Source organism: Megalops cyprinoides, chromosome 16, assembly GCF_013368585.1.
Source record: "Megalops cyprinoides isolate fMegCyp1 chromosome 16, fMegCyp1.pri, whole genome shotgun sequence".
NCBI lineage: Eukaryota > Metazoa > Chordata > Actinopteri > Elopiformes > Megalopidae > Megalops > Megalops cyprinoides.
The window spans coordinates 26283190-26301521 of NC_050598.1; the positions used below are offsets into that span (position 1 = coordinate 26283190).

At 47.6% G+C, this 18332-nt stretch overlaps 1 protein-coding gene across 1 annotated transcript; it reads right to left on the reverse strand.

The window, feature by feature from the left end:
- Nucleotides 1-5722: 5722 nt before the first annotated feature.
- ttc1 (tetratricopeptide repeat domain 1) lies at nt 5723-17099 on the reverse strand. Its single transcript, XM_036548256.1, has 8 exons — nt 17036-17099; nt 15392-15929; nt 14835-14895; nt 14265-14377; nt 13228-13264; nt 12348-12496; nt 10306-10360; nt 5723-5986 (listed from the first exon to the last, which is right to left on the reverse strand). Exons 2-8 carry the CDS (start codon nt 15908-15910, stop codon nt 5850-5852), a joined length of 1071 nt encoding a protein of 356 aa, XP_036404149.1. The 5' UTR covers nt 15911-15929; nt 17036-17099; the 3' UTR covers nt 5723-5849.
- Between the last annotated feature and the right edge of the window lie 1233 nt (nt 17100-18332).

Consider the following 18332-nt stretch of genomic DNA (forward strand, 5'->3'; position numbering starts at 1 on the left):
GTGTACGCATGTGCGCGTGTGTGCGTGTGTGTGTGCGTGTGTGTGTACGCATGTGCGCGTGTGTGTATGTGTCTGTGTGCGCGTGTGTGTGCGTGCGTGTGTACGCATGTGCGCGTGTGTGTATGTGTCTGTGTGCGTGTGTGTGTGTTTGTATATGCGTGTGTGTGTGTGTGTATACGTGTGTGCGTGTGAGTATGCGTGTGTGTGTTTGTATATGCGTGCGTGTGTGTGTGTTTGTATATGCGTGTGCGCGCGCGTGTGTGTTTGTGTGTGTGCATGTGCACGTGTGTATGTGTAAGTGTGTGTGCATGTGCGTGTGTGCATGTGTGTGTGCATGTGAGTGCATGTGTGCGTGCGTGTGAGTGCATGTGTGCGTGTGAGTGCGTGTGTGAGTACGTGCGCGTGCGTGTGAGTGTGTGTGAGTGCGTGCGTGTGTGCGCGCGTGTGTGCGTGCGTGCATGTGCGTGAGTGTGTGTGTGCGTGCGTATGCATGTGCGCGTGTGTGTATGTGTCTGTGTGCGTGTGTGTGTTTGTGTGTACGCATGTGCACGTGAGTGTGTGCGTGTGTGTGTGCGTGTGTGTGTACGCATGTGCGCGTGTGTGTATGTGTCTGTGTGCGTGTGTGTGTTTGTGTGTACGCATGTGCGCGTGTGTGTGCGTGTGTGTGTGTGTACGCATGTGCGCGTGTGTGTATGTGTCTGTGTGCGTGTGTGTGTTTGTGTGTACGCATGTGCGCGTGTGTGTGTGTGTGCGTGTGTGTACGCATGTGCGCGTGTGTGTATGTCTGTGTGCGCGTGTGTGTGCGTGCGTGTGTACGCATGTGCGTGTGTGTGTATGTGTCTGTGTGCGTGTGCGTGTGTGTGTGTGTGTGAGTGCGTGCGTGCGTGTGTGTGTGCGTGCACGCTTGTGCGCGTGTGTGTATGTGTCTGTGTGCGTGTGTTTGTATATGCGTGTGTGTGTGTGTATACGTGTGTGTGTGTGAGTGCGTGCGCGTGTGTATGTGTTTGTATATGCGTGTGTGTGTGCGTGCGTGCGTGCGAGTGTGAGTGCGCGTGTATGTGTGTGCGTGCGTGAGTGCGTGCGTGTTTGTGTATGCGTGTGTGTGTTTGTATATGCGTGTGTGAGTGCGTGCGTGTGTGTGTGTACGCATGTGCGCGTGTGTGTATGTGTCTGTGTGCGTGTTTGTGTGTGTGTATTTGCACGTGTGTGTGTATGTGTATGCGTGCGTGCATGTGAGTGTGTGCGTGTGAGTGCGTGCGCGTGTGTTTGTGTATGAACACATACACACACACGCGCGCGCACACGCATATATAAACACATATACACAAACGTGCATACACACAAACACACACACACGCATATACAAACATGCACGCACACACACGCACGCACGCACTCACACTCGCACGCACGCACGCACACACACGGATATACAAACACATACACACACACACATGCGCGCACACACGCACGCACGCACGCACACACACACGCATATACAAACATGTACACACACACACATGCGCGCACGCACTCACGCACACACATACACGCGCACTCACACTCGCACTCGCACTCACACGCACACACGTATACACACACACACACGCGCGCACACACGCATACACACACACGTGCAAATACACACACACAAACACGCATATACAAACACACGCACACAGACACATACACACACGCGCACACACAGACACATACACACACGCACATGCGTACACACGCACGCACGCACGCACTCTCACACACACACACGCACACGCGCACGCATGCACACACAGACACATACACACACGTGCACATGCGTATACACACACATGCACGCACTCACGCACGCATGCACGCACTCTCACACACACAAACGCACGCACGCACACACACACGCACATGCTTACACACGCGCACACACATACATGCACGCACTCATACTCGCACGTACGCACGCACACACACACACACGCATACACGCATACACAAACACGCACGCACACACGCGCACACACACACACATACACGCGCACACGCACTCACACTCGCACGCACGCACGCACGCACACACGCATATACAGACGTACACACACACACGCGCGCACATACGCATACGCAAACACGCGCACACGCACGCACGCACTCACACTCGCACGCACGCACGCACACACACGGATATACAAACACATACACACACACACATGCGCGCACACACGCACGCACGCACGCACACACACACGCATATACAAACATGTACACACACACACATGCGCGCACGCACTCACGCACACACATACACGCGCACTCACACTCGCACTCGCACTCACACGCACACACGTATACACACACACACACGCGCGCACACACGCATACACACACACGTGCAAATACACACACACAAACACGCATATACAAACACACGCACACAGACACATACACACACGCGCACACACAGACACATACACACACGCGCACATGCGTACACACACAGACACATACACACACACGCACATGCGTACACACGCACGCACGCACGCACTCTCACACACACACACGCACACGCGCACGCATGCACACACAGACACATACACACACGTGCACATGCGTATACACACACATGCACGCACTCACGCACGCATGCACGCACTCTCACACACACAAACGCACGCACGCACACACACACGCACATGCTTACACACGCGCACACACATACATGCACGCACTCATACTCGCACGTACGCACGCACACACGCATACACGCATACACAAACACGCACGCACACACGCGCACACACACACACATACACGCGCACACGCACTCACACTCGCACGCACGCACGCACGCACACACGCATATACAGACGTACACACACACACGCGCGCACATACGCATACGCAAACACGCGCACTCGCACGCACGCACACACACACGCACACACAAACACGCACGCACACACGCATACACAAACACACATACACGCGCACACTCACGCACGCACGTACGCACACACACATGCATATACAAACACGTACACACATACATGCGCGCACACGCACGCACGCACACACACACACGCATATACAAACACGTACACACGTACACACACACACGCACATACGCACACGCACTCACACACACGCGCGCGCACACAATCACATGCATACACACGCGCACACACATACATGCACACGCATATACACAAACATGTGCATACACAAACACACACGCACACATGCGCGCACACGTACACGCGCACACACACGCATACACAAACACACACACACATACACATGCACACGCACTCACACACACGCACGCACACACACACACACATACACACGCGCACGCACGCACACATACACATGCACACACTCGCACGTACACACACACGCGCGCACACATACACATGCACACACTCGCACACATACACATGCACACACTCGCACACACACACACACGCGCGCACACATACACATGCACACACTCGCACGCACACACACACGCGCGCACACATACACGCGCGCACACATACACATGCACACACTCGCACACATACACATGCACACACTCGCACACACACACACACGCGCGCACACATACACATGCACACACTCGCACGCACACACACACGCGCGCACACATACACATGCACACACTCGCACGCACACACACACGCGCGCACACATACACATGCACACACTCGCACACACACGCGCGCACACATACACATGCACACACTCGCACGCACGCACACATACACATGCACACACTCGCACACACACGCGCGCACACATACACATGCACACACTCGCACACATACACATGCACACACTCGCACGCACACACACACGCGCGCACACATACACATGCACACACTCGCACGCACACACACACGCGCGCACACATACATATGCACACACTCGCACACACATACACATGCACACACTCGCACGCACACACACATACACATGCACACACTCGCACACACACGCGCGCACACATACACATGCACACACACACACAGCCTCCCGGGCACCTACCTCGCGGCAGAGTCCTCGCCCCTCCATCCTGCACACAGAGTACCGGGGGAAAGTGGTGGTTGCTGGAATCTCTGGAATTTATGTCAAACAAAAATATAAAAGGTCTACTTTTTATGCCTTTTTATGCAATGGGAATGTGTGTGTTTGTGTTTGATGCACTACTATGGCTGCAGAGCTGGAATCTGCACTTATGTCCCTCCCACAACCAGCCTACACTTGCAGGGCAGAGCAGGGAGGCCCAGAGGTGTCATCTGGCAAGGAGCGTGGAGGACCAGCAGTGCAAAGCAGCCATTGGGAAGGAGGGGAAGGAGCTGTGAAGCTACCCAAAGACAGAAACCACCTTTTCCAATAAAACAGAGGGAGGATACTGCCGTAAAACTCACTCCCACTCAAACAACACAGTACTTCCCGGTCCCTCTGCTGTTGCCATTATACCCGGATGGGTATAGATGGAGATCCAGGTGGACCACATCGTTTATTTTATGTCTTGCCAATTACAACAAAATGCAAAACAGAATATTGCCAAAAATATTTGCATACAGACCTGTTTCCTTTTAAAAGTACATCATATACACATATACACTATATATATAAACTATCTTTCAGATGCTTTAAGAGCACTTCTTTTAGATGGTGATTTTTAAAACTGAAAATCTAATGAACTGTAGATTGGGAAGAATGCTATAAGGCTATAATTTCTGTTCTTTAAGGGTGACTTACATTGTATGGTATTAGTGGAGACTTATTCATAAACCTTGTACAAGTGGGACCGGTCATTTTTTATTCAGGCACTTTCAGATGCAAGACTGAAGCTATATATTATTTAATGGGTTTTGACACTGCCTCAGCTATGGGTAATAATAATCTCGGAAGGTAGTCACTTTGGGACGATGTATGCATTTCACAAAATTCTAGTATTGAGAAGTTTCCATCACTTTTCATGCAAAATTACTGAAATAATAACCTAATCCTTCATGTTTATACCCTAGTACATTTTATTCAAAAGATAATGGAAATAATGTGGCTGAATTAACACTAAATAAAACATAATGTAGGGAAAAATGAAGTCTTTCAGGATGGAAACAGTGGTAACATACAAAGCTGAAAATAAACACGCAAAGATCCACACCCATCATCAGTAATCTGTGCAGGGGTTGCATGAACATGACAGAAATTGCCAGTCTTGGACTAACACAAAAACAGAATCGGAGGGGATTCATGTAAAAGTTCTACTGAGACCACATCATTTGTATATTTGTCAATTATTCAAATAAACAAATGTTTTTTCACTGCGAGTTAAAATTCTATTTGAAGTGCTCTTGGCAAAGGTATTGTGGGAAAGCAATGCACCAAGTTTAATATCCGTCTTGGATAGAAAAAAAAAATGTTCTACTGAAACGCATCTGAGCCATAAAATGTCTCTTACCTCATTTGTGAATCAACAGGATTTGCCCTTGGGATGAGTTAAAAATCAATTAAAAAAACAAACCACAAAAAAAAAAAAAAAAAAAAAACCAAATCCGAGAAGTGTGTAACAGTGAAACTTTAATGAAAGTTCCATTGCTTAAAAGCCACTTCAGACATTTTATCTTAGTCGTTATTCACATATGGTCTGCGAGACATACTTCACATCTCAAGGCTCCCCTACGGCTTCAGTCCACAAACACGGCAGGGTTCTGGTTCCGGTTCCAGAGCACTCCCTTACAACAGCAGCAGAAGAGGCCACGTCTCTCTGTCAGTCCTTTGGCATGGGGGCGGGGCTGGCAATGCGAGAGACACGGTTGCCGTGGCGACAGAAACCTCAGCTATCTGTTGTTGTTGTTGGGATTCTGAACAAAGTTAACGGAGTAGGATCCGCTGCTGGGGTCCTGGTTGACCTGGAAGTTGGAGGTCGAGAGACCGAAGGGTCGCAGGAACATGTTGCCCAAGTCCTTCAGCTTGCCTGCAAAGGGGGCACAAACAAAATGAGGACAGATGTTTACAGAGACACGGTGGTAAGAAGTTCTAGCGCTAACACATTAACAGTGCCCACAAATTACACTAAGACTGAAAGGTTCTGAAATGTTCCAAAAGTTGTCCCTGCAAAAAATGAGCAAAAGAGTTGCATTTCTCTAACAAAGTGAATGTACATCATGCATAGAAAGGCACACTTTCTATCAGGACAAAAGAACACATGACAAGTGCATCTGAAAAACTGCTTTATCCAGAAGACTCCACAAACCTGGTTTCCAGTATTAAAAAAAAAAAACATGTATATTTGTCTAGGCTAAAATAGTTCTCCTGTAGAGCCCTCACATTAAATGGTCCTACACCTGATTGTACTAGCAAAGCATCTCTGTGTGCTAACCTCAGTCTACCCCACTACTGACAGAGTGACTAATGAAACACAAAAAAGATAAGTAAGCTCATTCATTAAATAAAGAGTTCGTTTTTAACAGATGTGACTTGCTTGTTAATGCCCACTTTAATGATATTCTCTTACAAAAGGACACCTTACATTAAGGTTCATGGCTGGGGGAGAGTTCATTGTGAAGCATCTATGCAGCATGTGTAAAAAGACAAAGGCACACACACCCCGACATTCACAGAGAAGAAGTGAACACAAACACCCACACACACATAGAAAAGGTACCAACAATCAAAACTCACACAGGAAATACAACAAGTACCAATGACTTGGAAGTGTCTTCTGCCTCGCGCACGCACACACGCATGCACACACACGCACACACACACACACAGTCAAGAAACTGTGGCTCTGCGGTTCACAGCCAATCAGTGCTGCCCCAGACAGCAGTCCGCGGAGGTCAACGGGGACAGCTCTCACGACTAGATTGAGCAGCCCTATCCCAGGCTGGGGTGTCAGAGTATCTCAGTGAACAGGCACAATGTCCACACACTGCAGGCTCTGGCTACACCCTTCCCATTTGTCTCAGCAAACAGATCAATGCAGACACAGAGATCACACAGCGTGACACTGAGCCACCCGCTCGGCTGGTGGCAGGACCTGCCACGTGGTAAAAATAGGAAAAAAAAAATGTAAAAATGAGAAAAGGTTTTTCTGAAGCGAAAACCTTGTAGTGCCGTTCCTCCGATATTACAGGTTGACTTTTCCTCCGACACGCTTTTCACCCACAGTTTCACCTCAAACGCTGTCAGTCCAGCAGCCGACTGGCAAACAATATTCAGAATGGACCATCTGCATTTACGCTTTATCATTTCACAGATGCTCTCATCCAGAGCAACTCGGAGAGAGAGATGATCGAGATGATCGATGTCCGCATCATTAATGATCAGTTATGATGGTTCTTGAAACACGCATCCTGATCTCGGGCATAATTAGCTCCTCCAGTGCAAAAGGCTGGTATTTTTTTCCCCTCCTCACAGCTCCCCAGCTCTGCTGCAGTCAGATCAATAGGAAATGTTGCTTAGCAGCTGCCCTGACTCGTGCTGCACACTAATTTGCAGTCTGGTAAATCTGTGATGTCGCACTAAGGAAAAACGAACGGCAGCCAGGTTGAAAACAACCCCCGAGTTTCGGGGCAGTGCACCAATAACATAACATTTAAAATGGACCTGAGACCTGGTGCTCGCAAATGTAGCGGTGGACCCCAACTGTCATTTCCCACAATGCCCTGGGCCTTCTGCAATTGTGTCTGCACTCTTGTCATGGTGCTCCATTAATCCGAATCTGACCCTGCTGTATCTCTGCATCTCTCCTCCATACTCCCCGCGCTCCTTGTTAAACTTCACTCCATCTCCTTTATGTCTCTGTGATTAAACTTTCAGGTCCTTTTCGACTCCCCACCCCGCCAATCGCTCCCTCACACAGTCAGACCCACGCCGCTTTCTGTGGCCCGTCTGCCAGGAACTGGCAGGGGGAGTGTGAGGGTTTGATGCGTCTCTCGAGGGAGCCGCCTGTCTCCAGCAAACACGCTCCCCTGACTCATCTCTGCGTTCCCTGTGTGGCAACTCAAATGCCAAGCCCTTTATTTCCAGACACCAGGAATTCTGTGCTCAAAAATATGACTGAAATAATGAGAGCTGATTTTTGAAGGAATAAGTTTAATTTGTGATCATCTGTTTGCATGATGACTTTGTATTTAGTACAATGTCATCAGGCCCTCACAAAGCACACAGAACACTTTCATGAGGATAGCGTTACAATATGATGAAACAGTTGTGAGCATATTCTGGGCTTTATGACTGCTGACAGAATGACATATTGCCTGCTCTGTGTACTGGATTACATTTCTTACATCACATGCACTATACTGACTATGCCAGCCACCAGAAAGCACTGAAGCTGAGCGTGACAACTTAATAAAGTAATACCACACCCATGAAGTTGCTATGTCTGCCAGAGTTTGTATGCTTTATGAAATACACTTACGAATAAAAACGGATATGCTGTATAGTAAGTAATGTCTTCTTGATCTTTTTGGCATTTCCTGAGCTTGAGAATGACTGAACATTTCCCCAAGGCAGAAACGAGTCCTGACAAAGTTTGTGTTAACTTAAGCCTGCGCATCTTCTTTTTCTGTTCGATAAATGCATCTCAGCATTACCCAATCTCTGTCACAGAGCCGCGGAGCTGCTGTCTTTTGTTACTTTGTCAGCTGTCCAAAAAGCTTTTATGAGGGCCTGTGCAAATTACTGCAACTGTAAAGAGGTGTCATTAGAAAGGATGTCTTTGTGACACGCAGAGAGAAGCACATTCTCTCTTTCAGGATGTCGCACAGCGAAGACGCGGCCGTCCTATTTATCTGCCTGCCGCAGTGAATTTAGTCCCCGTTGGCCGATTTCTCATGACATCACCCCTGCCTAATCCAACTAGCTGAGACCCACGGTCAGGGAGGGGGGGAGGCAGAAGAAGCCTCCATTGTTTTCTGCTCCATTTCCTGAGCAACAATTCATTCTCGAATACAGTTGTGGCCTACTTCAGGTTTTACCTGAAATTGGTGATTTCACTAGACTTGTTTTCTTTCTTTCATTGATTCACACACCCTTTTACAACAAACGCATTGAGAAAAATACTCCTTAACTGACACGTGATGCTTGCATAAATATTTGACCAAATAAACGAAACCGAATCAAACGATGCAGGCATTCACTGGTACCTACAAAAATGGAGAGTTTCCACACCATGCTGTGACCCTAAGGGACACAGGCAGTGGTCTTGAGATTGTACAGAGTGCATTTAACGTGGTCTCTGCAGAACGGGCATGAATGCAACGCAAATCTGAAGGATGAATGTCGCTGGGCCAGCTGCCCTTTACCTCAGGGTAAACCTCTACTGTGTATGATCCTACAATCAGCGTTCATGGCTTGGTGCGCCGCGCTGCCAGCCCCACCCTGGAGCACAGAAATCCTCCCGTTTCACAGCCCCTCCGGAGAGAGCGTACAGCTCCCCCTTCCAGAAACCCTTCCTGGGCAGAGCTGGCGTCACTCACACCACAGCCTGAGAAGCAGGTGAGAATCACAGCACTGTCGCACACACAGGTGAGCCGATGCTCAGTGGAGGTGAGGGGAGAGGGGCGGCGGGATCTCGCACGGCGCGGGCAGGACACCTGACCGTGTATGACAAGGCAGGGCTAAAAGAAATGGCCTCTCACTGAGCTCCTGTGGCCCCGATTCCATATTAGACAACATCACAGGGAGCAACACAGCAACACCTGAGCAGAGCCCTGAGACGCTCTCTCTCTGTGGCTGTACACCAAGTGCAGACCTCACTGCACCACAAATGCACACACGCATGCATGCACACACACACACACACACATACTCACACACACACTCACACATGCATGCATACACACACACACACATACACACTCACACAGCACACGACGAGCCAGATGGACTGAGAGGGGAGAGAGGGAGAGAAGGGGGGGGGGTTAGATCGTGAGAAATTCAGCAAGACAGAGTGGGAATGAAAGGATTTCAAAGAGACGGACAGACACAGCAAGGTGGGGGAGGGGGAGTGACAGGGAGCAAGTGAGAAAGGCAGCAGGAGAGAAATCAGCGGGACAGAGAGGAAAGGCGTAAGTAAGAGAGGAAACGGAGATGTCCCTTCTCGTCTGCTAACGTGTGTGGGCTTCGCTCTCCGATCGTTCCCGCCTGTCCCCCTGCAGCCTCAGCCCCGGGGCCTGTGATATATCTCTCCACATTACGGCCTCAGTGTGGCGGCGCCCGTGCGGAAACGGGGAAAAAGGAAGTAATAACAACGGCAATAACGATGACATAAAGGCGCACGCATACCTATCATCTCCTCCTTCAGCTTCTCGTTCCGCTCCTGGATCTGCTGGGGCAGGCGCTGTGGGGTAGAAGCAGACACACTGAACTCAGGATGCGTTAACAGCACAGAGGACAAAGCTTTGAGAGGAGAGACGAGGGCCCTCCAGAGAGGCAGCGCGATGGGGAGACGGGGTCAAACAATGGGCTCTCTCCCTGCCTGCTACAGCTGCACCCTCCCCTACTCCACCAGGTCAAGACAACCCGACCTGCTCCGACTCCCCCTCTCTGCGCTCAAAGGCAATGCATGCTGGGAAAACGACAGCCTGACGGGGCCTCCGCACTATATACCTTCAGTGTTTTCTTTGCTGCTGTTTTCTTTTTTTTTTTTTTTTTATTTTTCATTTCTTTTCTTTCACCGTTTGAAAAGAAAACTCAAGGACAGGGTTATGCTGTTCCTGGGTTGTCTTGACAACCTCAGAGTTTGCCTGCACATAACATTCTCTTTGCTGTCAACCCCTCGACGAAGGTCTCAGCCTACAATGTAGGCTGGAAAGTAAATAGCCGCAAAGGCGACACATGAAGCACGGCAAAGTAAAAAGGCCGAAAACAATGATATCAGTGCATTACGCAAAGACTCGCAGGAAAAGATGACAGCCGTTTTCTAGTAACGGTTTCAAAAGTTTGGTAGCATTGTGGTATAGTGTGGATTCTGGGCTTTAACAAACAGACAGCCCTCCTTGATCAACTGTTCCAGTCCATTTAAAAAAAACTCTCCAAATTGCAGTTTGTCAGAGTTTCCAGGCGCAGGGCTTCCTGACACCCGTCTGATCTCTTCACCTCTGTGCCTGCGGTGTGGTGGTTATTTACGGTTTCAGCTCGGCACTTCATAATGCTTTATGGTCTAGACTACGGCAAACCTCAGAAACCATTTAATCGACTGGAGCGAATTCAGAGCATCCGTCTCTCTGACAGCCTCCCAGCAGAGCTCATCGCAGAATCCATTTTTAAAGAGCGCCGCAACAAACTAAATATAAAGATGGGAAGGGGTAAAAATATCCCGGGGATTCATGCTGGAGGCGTAGCGGAGAGAGGCTAGACATTGGTGTTGTGGAGATTTGTGGAGTTTCAGAGCTGTACTGTGCATGAGCGCGCACACACACACACACACACGCACGCATGCACACAATCCAAGCATATTATTAAAACATATAACACTACAAGACCTATATTTGAGATATTACAGCCAAAGCCAACTTTTCCTCAGCAAATACATGTAAAAACAAAGGTATACATGGGGCACATATTCTCCTAAGATGTCAGCCTCTTCTCCTGAGATGAGTGAAATGCGGCTCCACACTAGGTGGGGGGTCGGGAGTGCTGACGACTGTCTGTTTTCTGACATTACAGAAGTGCAGGGAAGAGAACAGAGTGGCACAGAAACTGGACCCCAGCCGCCCTGACAGCTTCCCATTCCTGCTCTCTCTCTCAGTGTTCGACAGTACAGGAACACTCTGTCCCTTACGAAACCTGCCCACACAGTCAGATGAAAGAGGCTCTGTTCCCGTGACGACGGCAGGGCAGTGTTCTGAAGTGCTGGCAGGAAACTCGCTGTCACTCACACGGAAACAGTCACCATAAACTGTGACCTCACGGGGGAATCGGGTTCAGCCGCAGATAGATTTCTCATGCAGTCACAACTATGGCAAATTTTACAGTCTGAATTACTCCTGTGTAGCTGAATACTGCTTTTCAGCAGACGCTTTCACATGTAGATTAAAGCGTTGCACTTCGCTGCACTTCCAATTTTCCAGAGCGATATTACCGATACCCAGGAAATGATTTTTTTGTGAAATTGGAACGTTTCGTGAATTGCAGAGCACTGAACTCAGTATCCTCAGGTCTACGCACACAGGTCTTTGTGAGGATTAGTGTGGCATCTATAAGGTCTGTGTTCAGGTGTAAGGAACTGTCACTGTGTGCTGCTGTGGCCAGACGTAGCTGCACGGTTCTACTTGTCTCTGCTTCCTCTCTGTGTTCAGCAGAGTGTTCAGGTGATGGAAACTCACCATGCATGCAGCCTTGGCCTGCTGAACACTGGGGTCCTTCTCCAGCACGGCCTTGTAGTCCTCCAGGGCTTCGTCCAGCTTGTCCGTCTTCTCATAGAGCTCCGCCCTTCGTAGGATCGCACGGATGTAGTTGGGGTTCAGCTCTATGGCTAAGGATCGACATAAATGACGCATTTCATCCACATATTCATCTTCAAGTCATTAAACAGCTGGCTTTTTATGTTATTTACATTTTTCCCCCCTTTTTCCCCCACCAATCTTAAGTAGCCACTAAATATGTTAAGCTTACAACCACTGCAACAAGCACTAAACCCTAATGTGAGGCTAAGAGTTTGCAATCCTCCAATACACAAGCCTACTGTGACTACTTTTCACACTACAAGTCCCACAATGCACCAGGAGGCAAACACAACAGGAAGTAGGAAGAGTATCTCACAGGCACCCAAGAAAGTCCAAGGGTGTAGAAAGTAGACTGACAGAAGCACCCTGGTAAACCTGAATGACCCAAAGCAAGCCAATCTGGAAAGAGGTGGGTGTGAAATGCAGCCAATGAACAGTAGGGGATGATGACGTGGCCAGATGTAGAGAGCCACTGTGAATCTTTGACCAAGACATAGGGGTTCACACCCCTAAAACTCAGTAACTGCTACAGGATAGTTAATAACCAGTGAGTCAGGCCCTTGGTTTAACATCCAAAAAACTGTATCACCTACAGCACAGTGTCCTTGCCAGCGTACTGGGGCATTGGTTATTTCATGCCAATTTTGTGCTCTGGGTCTCCTTCTGCAGCTAAGGCCAAGGCTGCAGTCATCACCTTCTTATCTGCTACAGAGTAAACACGATAAACATCAGCAGCCAACAATGAGCTCCGCTCTCTTACCTTTTGAGCAGTCAGCTATGGCCTCCTCCTTCTTATCCTGAAAACAGAGGGACAAGCACAGCGCTCACTCCTTCACGGTCCAGTGAAATGGTCAGAAGCTGTTACAGTACGGTGTTCGAACCCGAGCGACTGCATTGGGCCATTTTCACTCTCTGAAGTTTCAAGAGGTGGCCCTCAAACTGGAACCAGTGAGGTGTAAAAGGGACTTTGGAAATGACAACAATACAGTAATACCTCTTTTTAGATCTGATTGTGTTTTTTTTTTTAAGGGGCTAATGCTAAAAGTTAAAAAGAAGAAAGTTTTTTCCCCCCTCTCTAAGTGGTACTCTTCAATGGCAGCCTTCAGCTGTACCATACAAATGTGCTGAGCTGTACCGTCTGGACAGAAGGCAACTCAAAAATCAATGAGGTAATGGATTTTTTTCTGAAAATGACCCAAAGTGGAACACAGCACATTTTTACTCGACTGCTTCTGCGAAAGCCAGACACTGCTCTGTGTTAGGAATCAGCAGGCAAGACAGTTAACCCTGGACCCCACCGTTCTTTCAAAAAGAAAGAGTCACAGCCTCATCCATTTTCCAGAAGGATGAGAAACAGCCTGTTTCTCCTATAGGCTACACCCTAACGGTGCGGTCTCCCACTTCCAATCCCACAGTCACTGCTGCTCCTATCAGTTAAATACATTCTGCTTGCATTATATAAAGACTTATAGTACGTGCATTTTTAAATAAGTAGCACTGCATTGTACTGTAATAGTACTGTGCTGTACGTGTACTTGGATACCCACATTTAACAACACATTACATACACATTTTCAGACTTTCGGTATATGTTATACAATGAAACCCTGAGGCATACTAAATGATGTCACACAGGACAGCAATGTAAAGATGTTTAGGGACTAAGTGTGTTTAGGGACACTGCTACACTGTCCTTCAGTATGGTGCTTAACCTGAATTGGTTCAGGGGCAAAGGTCCCGTGTATAAATGGCCGGCATGGGAAATGAAATGTAAAGCTTGCCAGTGGAGGAACGTACCAGGTGCAGCCGAGCGGCAGCGCGGTTGGAGAACAGGATGGACCTCTCCTTGCTGTAGTACACAGGGCACACCCTGAGGGCTGCAGTGTAGGACGCCTCTGATTCAGCGTGCTCTGTAAAGACAGGCAGGTGAATGCTGCGCTGCACGGCCATCTCTCACACACACACACACACACAATCCAAGCATATCATTAAAACATAAAACATTACAAGAACTTCCAAAGAATCCAAAGAAATTTTCCTCTGCAAATACATGTAAAAACAAAGGTGTACACGGGGCACATATTCTCCAAAGACGACCACACATGTGTACACTGGCACCAATAAGCACAGTTTAACATGCAGTGGAGGGACTCGCGTGTAAGCATGTCACCCACTACTCTAACTACAAACATGTTTCGCACTAGTGAATCAAGATGACCAGAGGCGTGTTGTATAGCTCCGGTCAGATCTTTGTGTCCCTGATTAGGTCTCAAAAGGCTGGTCAGCTTGCTCTCCTGTTATGGTCAGACCACACAAAGACAGACTGACTCATGTCGCAGTGTTGCAAGGGTTAGCTGCATGGCCCACCTCCTTTCTTGAACTGCGCATTCCCCGTCTCTTTCAGCTTCATACTCTCATCTCTCCGGCTCTGAAGAACAAAACCATCAGCCGACGGCACAGGTCAGAAGCCATCCTCTGTGGTAGAACACATCTGTTCTAACTCTAACGTGTGTTGTAACACAGCTATCCAAGGGGCACAGGGAATTTTAATAAAAGATATTTAGAATTATACTATATGGAAACTTGTTGGATAGAAACTTCTGAGATTAAATAATACATCTAATGTGTGCTCATGAATTTATTTGGTTTAATCTTTTTTCCTGGATATAGTGAAGACTCTTTGATTTAACCTGGTCTGATATTTTTATCAAAAAATTAACTATTATGCAGAATGAGTTTGCCACATTCTATATTGCCTGAACTACTCAGTATTCTCTATCTGAAAACAAGCTCTCTTTGCAATGACAAGGCAAGTCTCAAGTCAAAAGTCTGCTCTTTGGATCTCATGACTCTATTCTTTCCTTTTATGCGTTCTCATATTCCCACCAAAAAGGAGAAAGAAGAAAGAAAGAAAGAAAAAAAACCTCTCTCTCCTCCTCGGTCAAGTCTTTCTCCAGATCTCGGAGGTATTCATCATCAAACTCAGCCACCTCTTCTGCCTTCAGCTCCAAGTCAGAATCATCTTTCCCGCCCTCCCCCGACACTCTCTCTCCCTCTTCGCTGCACTCTGTCCAGCTCTCCTTCTCTCCTTCCCCATCCCCTCCTCTTCCCTCCCCCCCTTCTTCCTCCTCCTGAGCTGCACACGTCGCTCCCAAAACTTCGGCTTCTTCCTCCCGGTCTCCCTCCCCCCTCTCTCCCTCTCCATCCTCACGACTGCTCCTCCTCTTTTTGTCCGTGTCCTTGATCCCTTTCTCTGCCAGGCTCCCTCTGTTGCCTGGAGTGCCCTCTTCCTGCAGAGACTCCTGGCAGTCATAGAAACAGTCCTCGTCCTGTTTGGGAGCCGCTTGGCCCCCGGGGCCCCTGTCAGGGCCGCTGTGCTGTTCGGAGACGCTCAGGGCACCCACTGCCTCAGGAAGTGCCTCCACCTCCATGGCAGACTCCATACACAAATCTCCCTGTACTCTGCAGACAATGAGACAGCAGTGTATCAAGACAGGGCACCTACAAACTCACACCATCACTGCCAGAGGCTTCTCTGAACCTGCCTGACAACGGGAAATCGTTAGACATTTTCATTGGGCATGTCGCGACAGGAGTATCTGGGTTCTGTTTCTGTGTTCTAGCTAAAAAAAGAAAAGAAAAAAATACAACCAAGTGATGTCACGGCGATCTTGTGGCCGTATTTCAAGGGCGATTCATCGATTATTCCGACCTAACACTGGTGACAATATTAAAGCGGTGGCTGCCTGGCCACTACTCCAATCAAATGTTTCCAGCAAGCTAAATGATAACAGGGGAGGGGGTGCGGGAGAGAGGCCCTTCTTAATTATAATCAAATCAAAGACGCATTTTTTTTTAAACAAAGCACGAATCACAGAAAATCCCTAGTCGCACAAAACTCGTTTTCACTGTATGGTGAAGTTGAATATCATTAGCATACAGCAGTCACAGGCAGCAAATGAAGTGCCTGTTTCTTGTGACTACATCCGCACTGCAGGCCCACGCAGAATGCTCTGGAATGCATGGTTAAGAAACCATATACTGTTTGAGAGAAACGCCTTTTAAGCAAGGTTTTTGTTCTAATATGTCAGTTTATAAATAACGCTGACCTCTGACTGACAATCAATTTCTTGGATGTGGTTTAAGGCCCAGTGTAGTGCAGACGGTAACGCCAGCCGTGACTGGCAAGATTACGCTGTGACTGTAGCAAGCTAGCTAGCTAAACAAGTGATCTCGCTAACTTAGATATTAAAACAGGGTATCCAGCTAACCAACTGTGCGCAGAGTCTCACAGCCAAACACAGAAACGCAGTTTAAAAATAACACCGAAGCTGTTGTTTAGCATTCCTTAGGTAGTTTTATTTTCGACAACGTTGCTGTTGAGCAAGCCGGAGTGAAACGTCTCGCTAGCATAGCTAGTCTTCTTAGCCAATTCAGTGGTTCGAGAACGTACACATCCAGTTGATTGTGGTTAGCAGTATTTCTGACATAATTATTTTAAATCAACAAGCTAATAACTAAGAAATAACTAAAAGATACTGCAAAACGACTTGGTAAGCCATTCCTACCTGAGACGTACAAACCGTCGTTCCTCAGATTCACTTCCGCCTTCTCTTGACGAATCAAAGCAGAGAGTTGTGGCCTGGTATTGAGGAATTCTGGGACATGAAGTTTTCTTATCTAACAACGCACTACGGCCTTTTACACAATGTTAAATAAATAAATAAATAAAAATAAATCATATATATCAAAAGAAAACCCTTGCGTATCTGTACACAAAGATAATCCATGGTTATTAGTGCTCAGTCAAAACGACTTTGCACAATATTATAAACTATATGAACAGATAAAGATAAAGACGGAGGATCGACTTCCCAATATCACGGCAGGAATTCGCTACCGTGCGTGCATGCATAGAAACAATAAACTAATATCATAACGAAGGTGGCTCTCTCAGTCTTTCGTTTGCCTTTTCCAAGGTGCAACCTTTATAAACACAAATTACCATGTTTCATCTTTTCAGTTATTAGTCCCACTCACACAACAATATCCATTTTGGAAACATCAAGCCAATCATTTGGAATATCAAGCCAATAACATTGATTGATTTTGCAAACGCAGTAGAATCCTAAAACTTGATTTAGGATAACTAGGATAATAACTTTGGTTTGAAGATAACTGATTAATATAAGAAAATACAGTCACTTGATTTCCGAATTAATTTGTGAAAATAATGTAAGCATGTAAAAGTAAGCACGCCATCACAAAAAAAATGAAATGGCTCCAGACTTTTGATTAGACTCTCGCCCAGAAGAGTAAGGTTTGCAAGGAGCATAGCATAATAAAGAGGAAAAAAGCTGCAGGAAGGAAACTAAGTACAGAGCAGTATGCCTGTTTCATGCCGACAAAATGTTTGTGATTTCGTGTGCGTTTCTGAAAGATCTACTCATCCAGGCATAAACAATTCATGAGACCTTTCTACGACTGCACCACTGAGAGAGGCTGCTAGAGAGTTCCCTTAGCGTTTCCCAGGCTTGGTCCGTTTTATGTGGCTGTGTGGTCTTTTTTGATCTGCCGTTGAAGACATGAGCGCCACCCAGTGGGCGGGATGTCAGTGGAGACAGCAGGTTGATCATCTGGCTACGGTCCCAAGCTTGGCTGGGAGCTGACTTCATGAGAGAAATGGCAGGTTTGGATCTGCCCCCAGCCCACACAAATCCAGCAGCACAGGACATTGTGATTAATGGTATTATGGTCAAATATCGTACTTAACAGGGTATATAGGGAGGGAATAAGAGTACACCTGGAACAGCACAATTGCTTTAAATCTTAGGGGCCAGTACAGTGCAACGCAGCACATAATGG

Excerpts from the sequence above, each read along its gene's own strand:
- ttc1 (XM_036548256.1), bottom strand. The coding sequence starts at position 15,910 with ATGGAGTCTGCCATGGAGGTGGAGGCACTTCCTGAGGCAGTGGGTGCC. Across the intron at positions 14,896-15,391 it reads TGACCGAGGAGGAGAGAGAG|AGCCGGAGAGATGAGAGTAT; the intron begins GTTTTTTTTCTT and ends TTTGTTCTTCAG. Across the intron at positions 10,361-12,347 it reads AGGCCAAGGCTGCATGCATG|CGCCTGCCCCAGCAGATCCA; the intron begins GTGAGTTTCCAT and ends TCTACCCCACAG.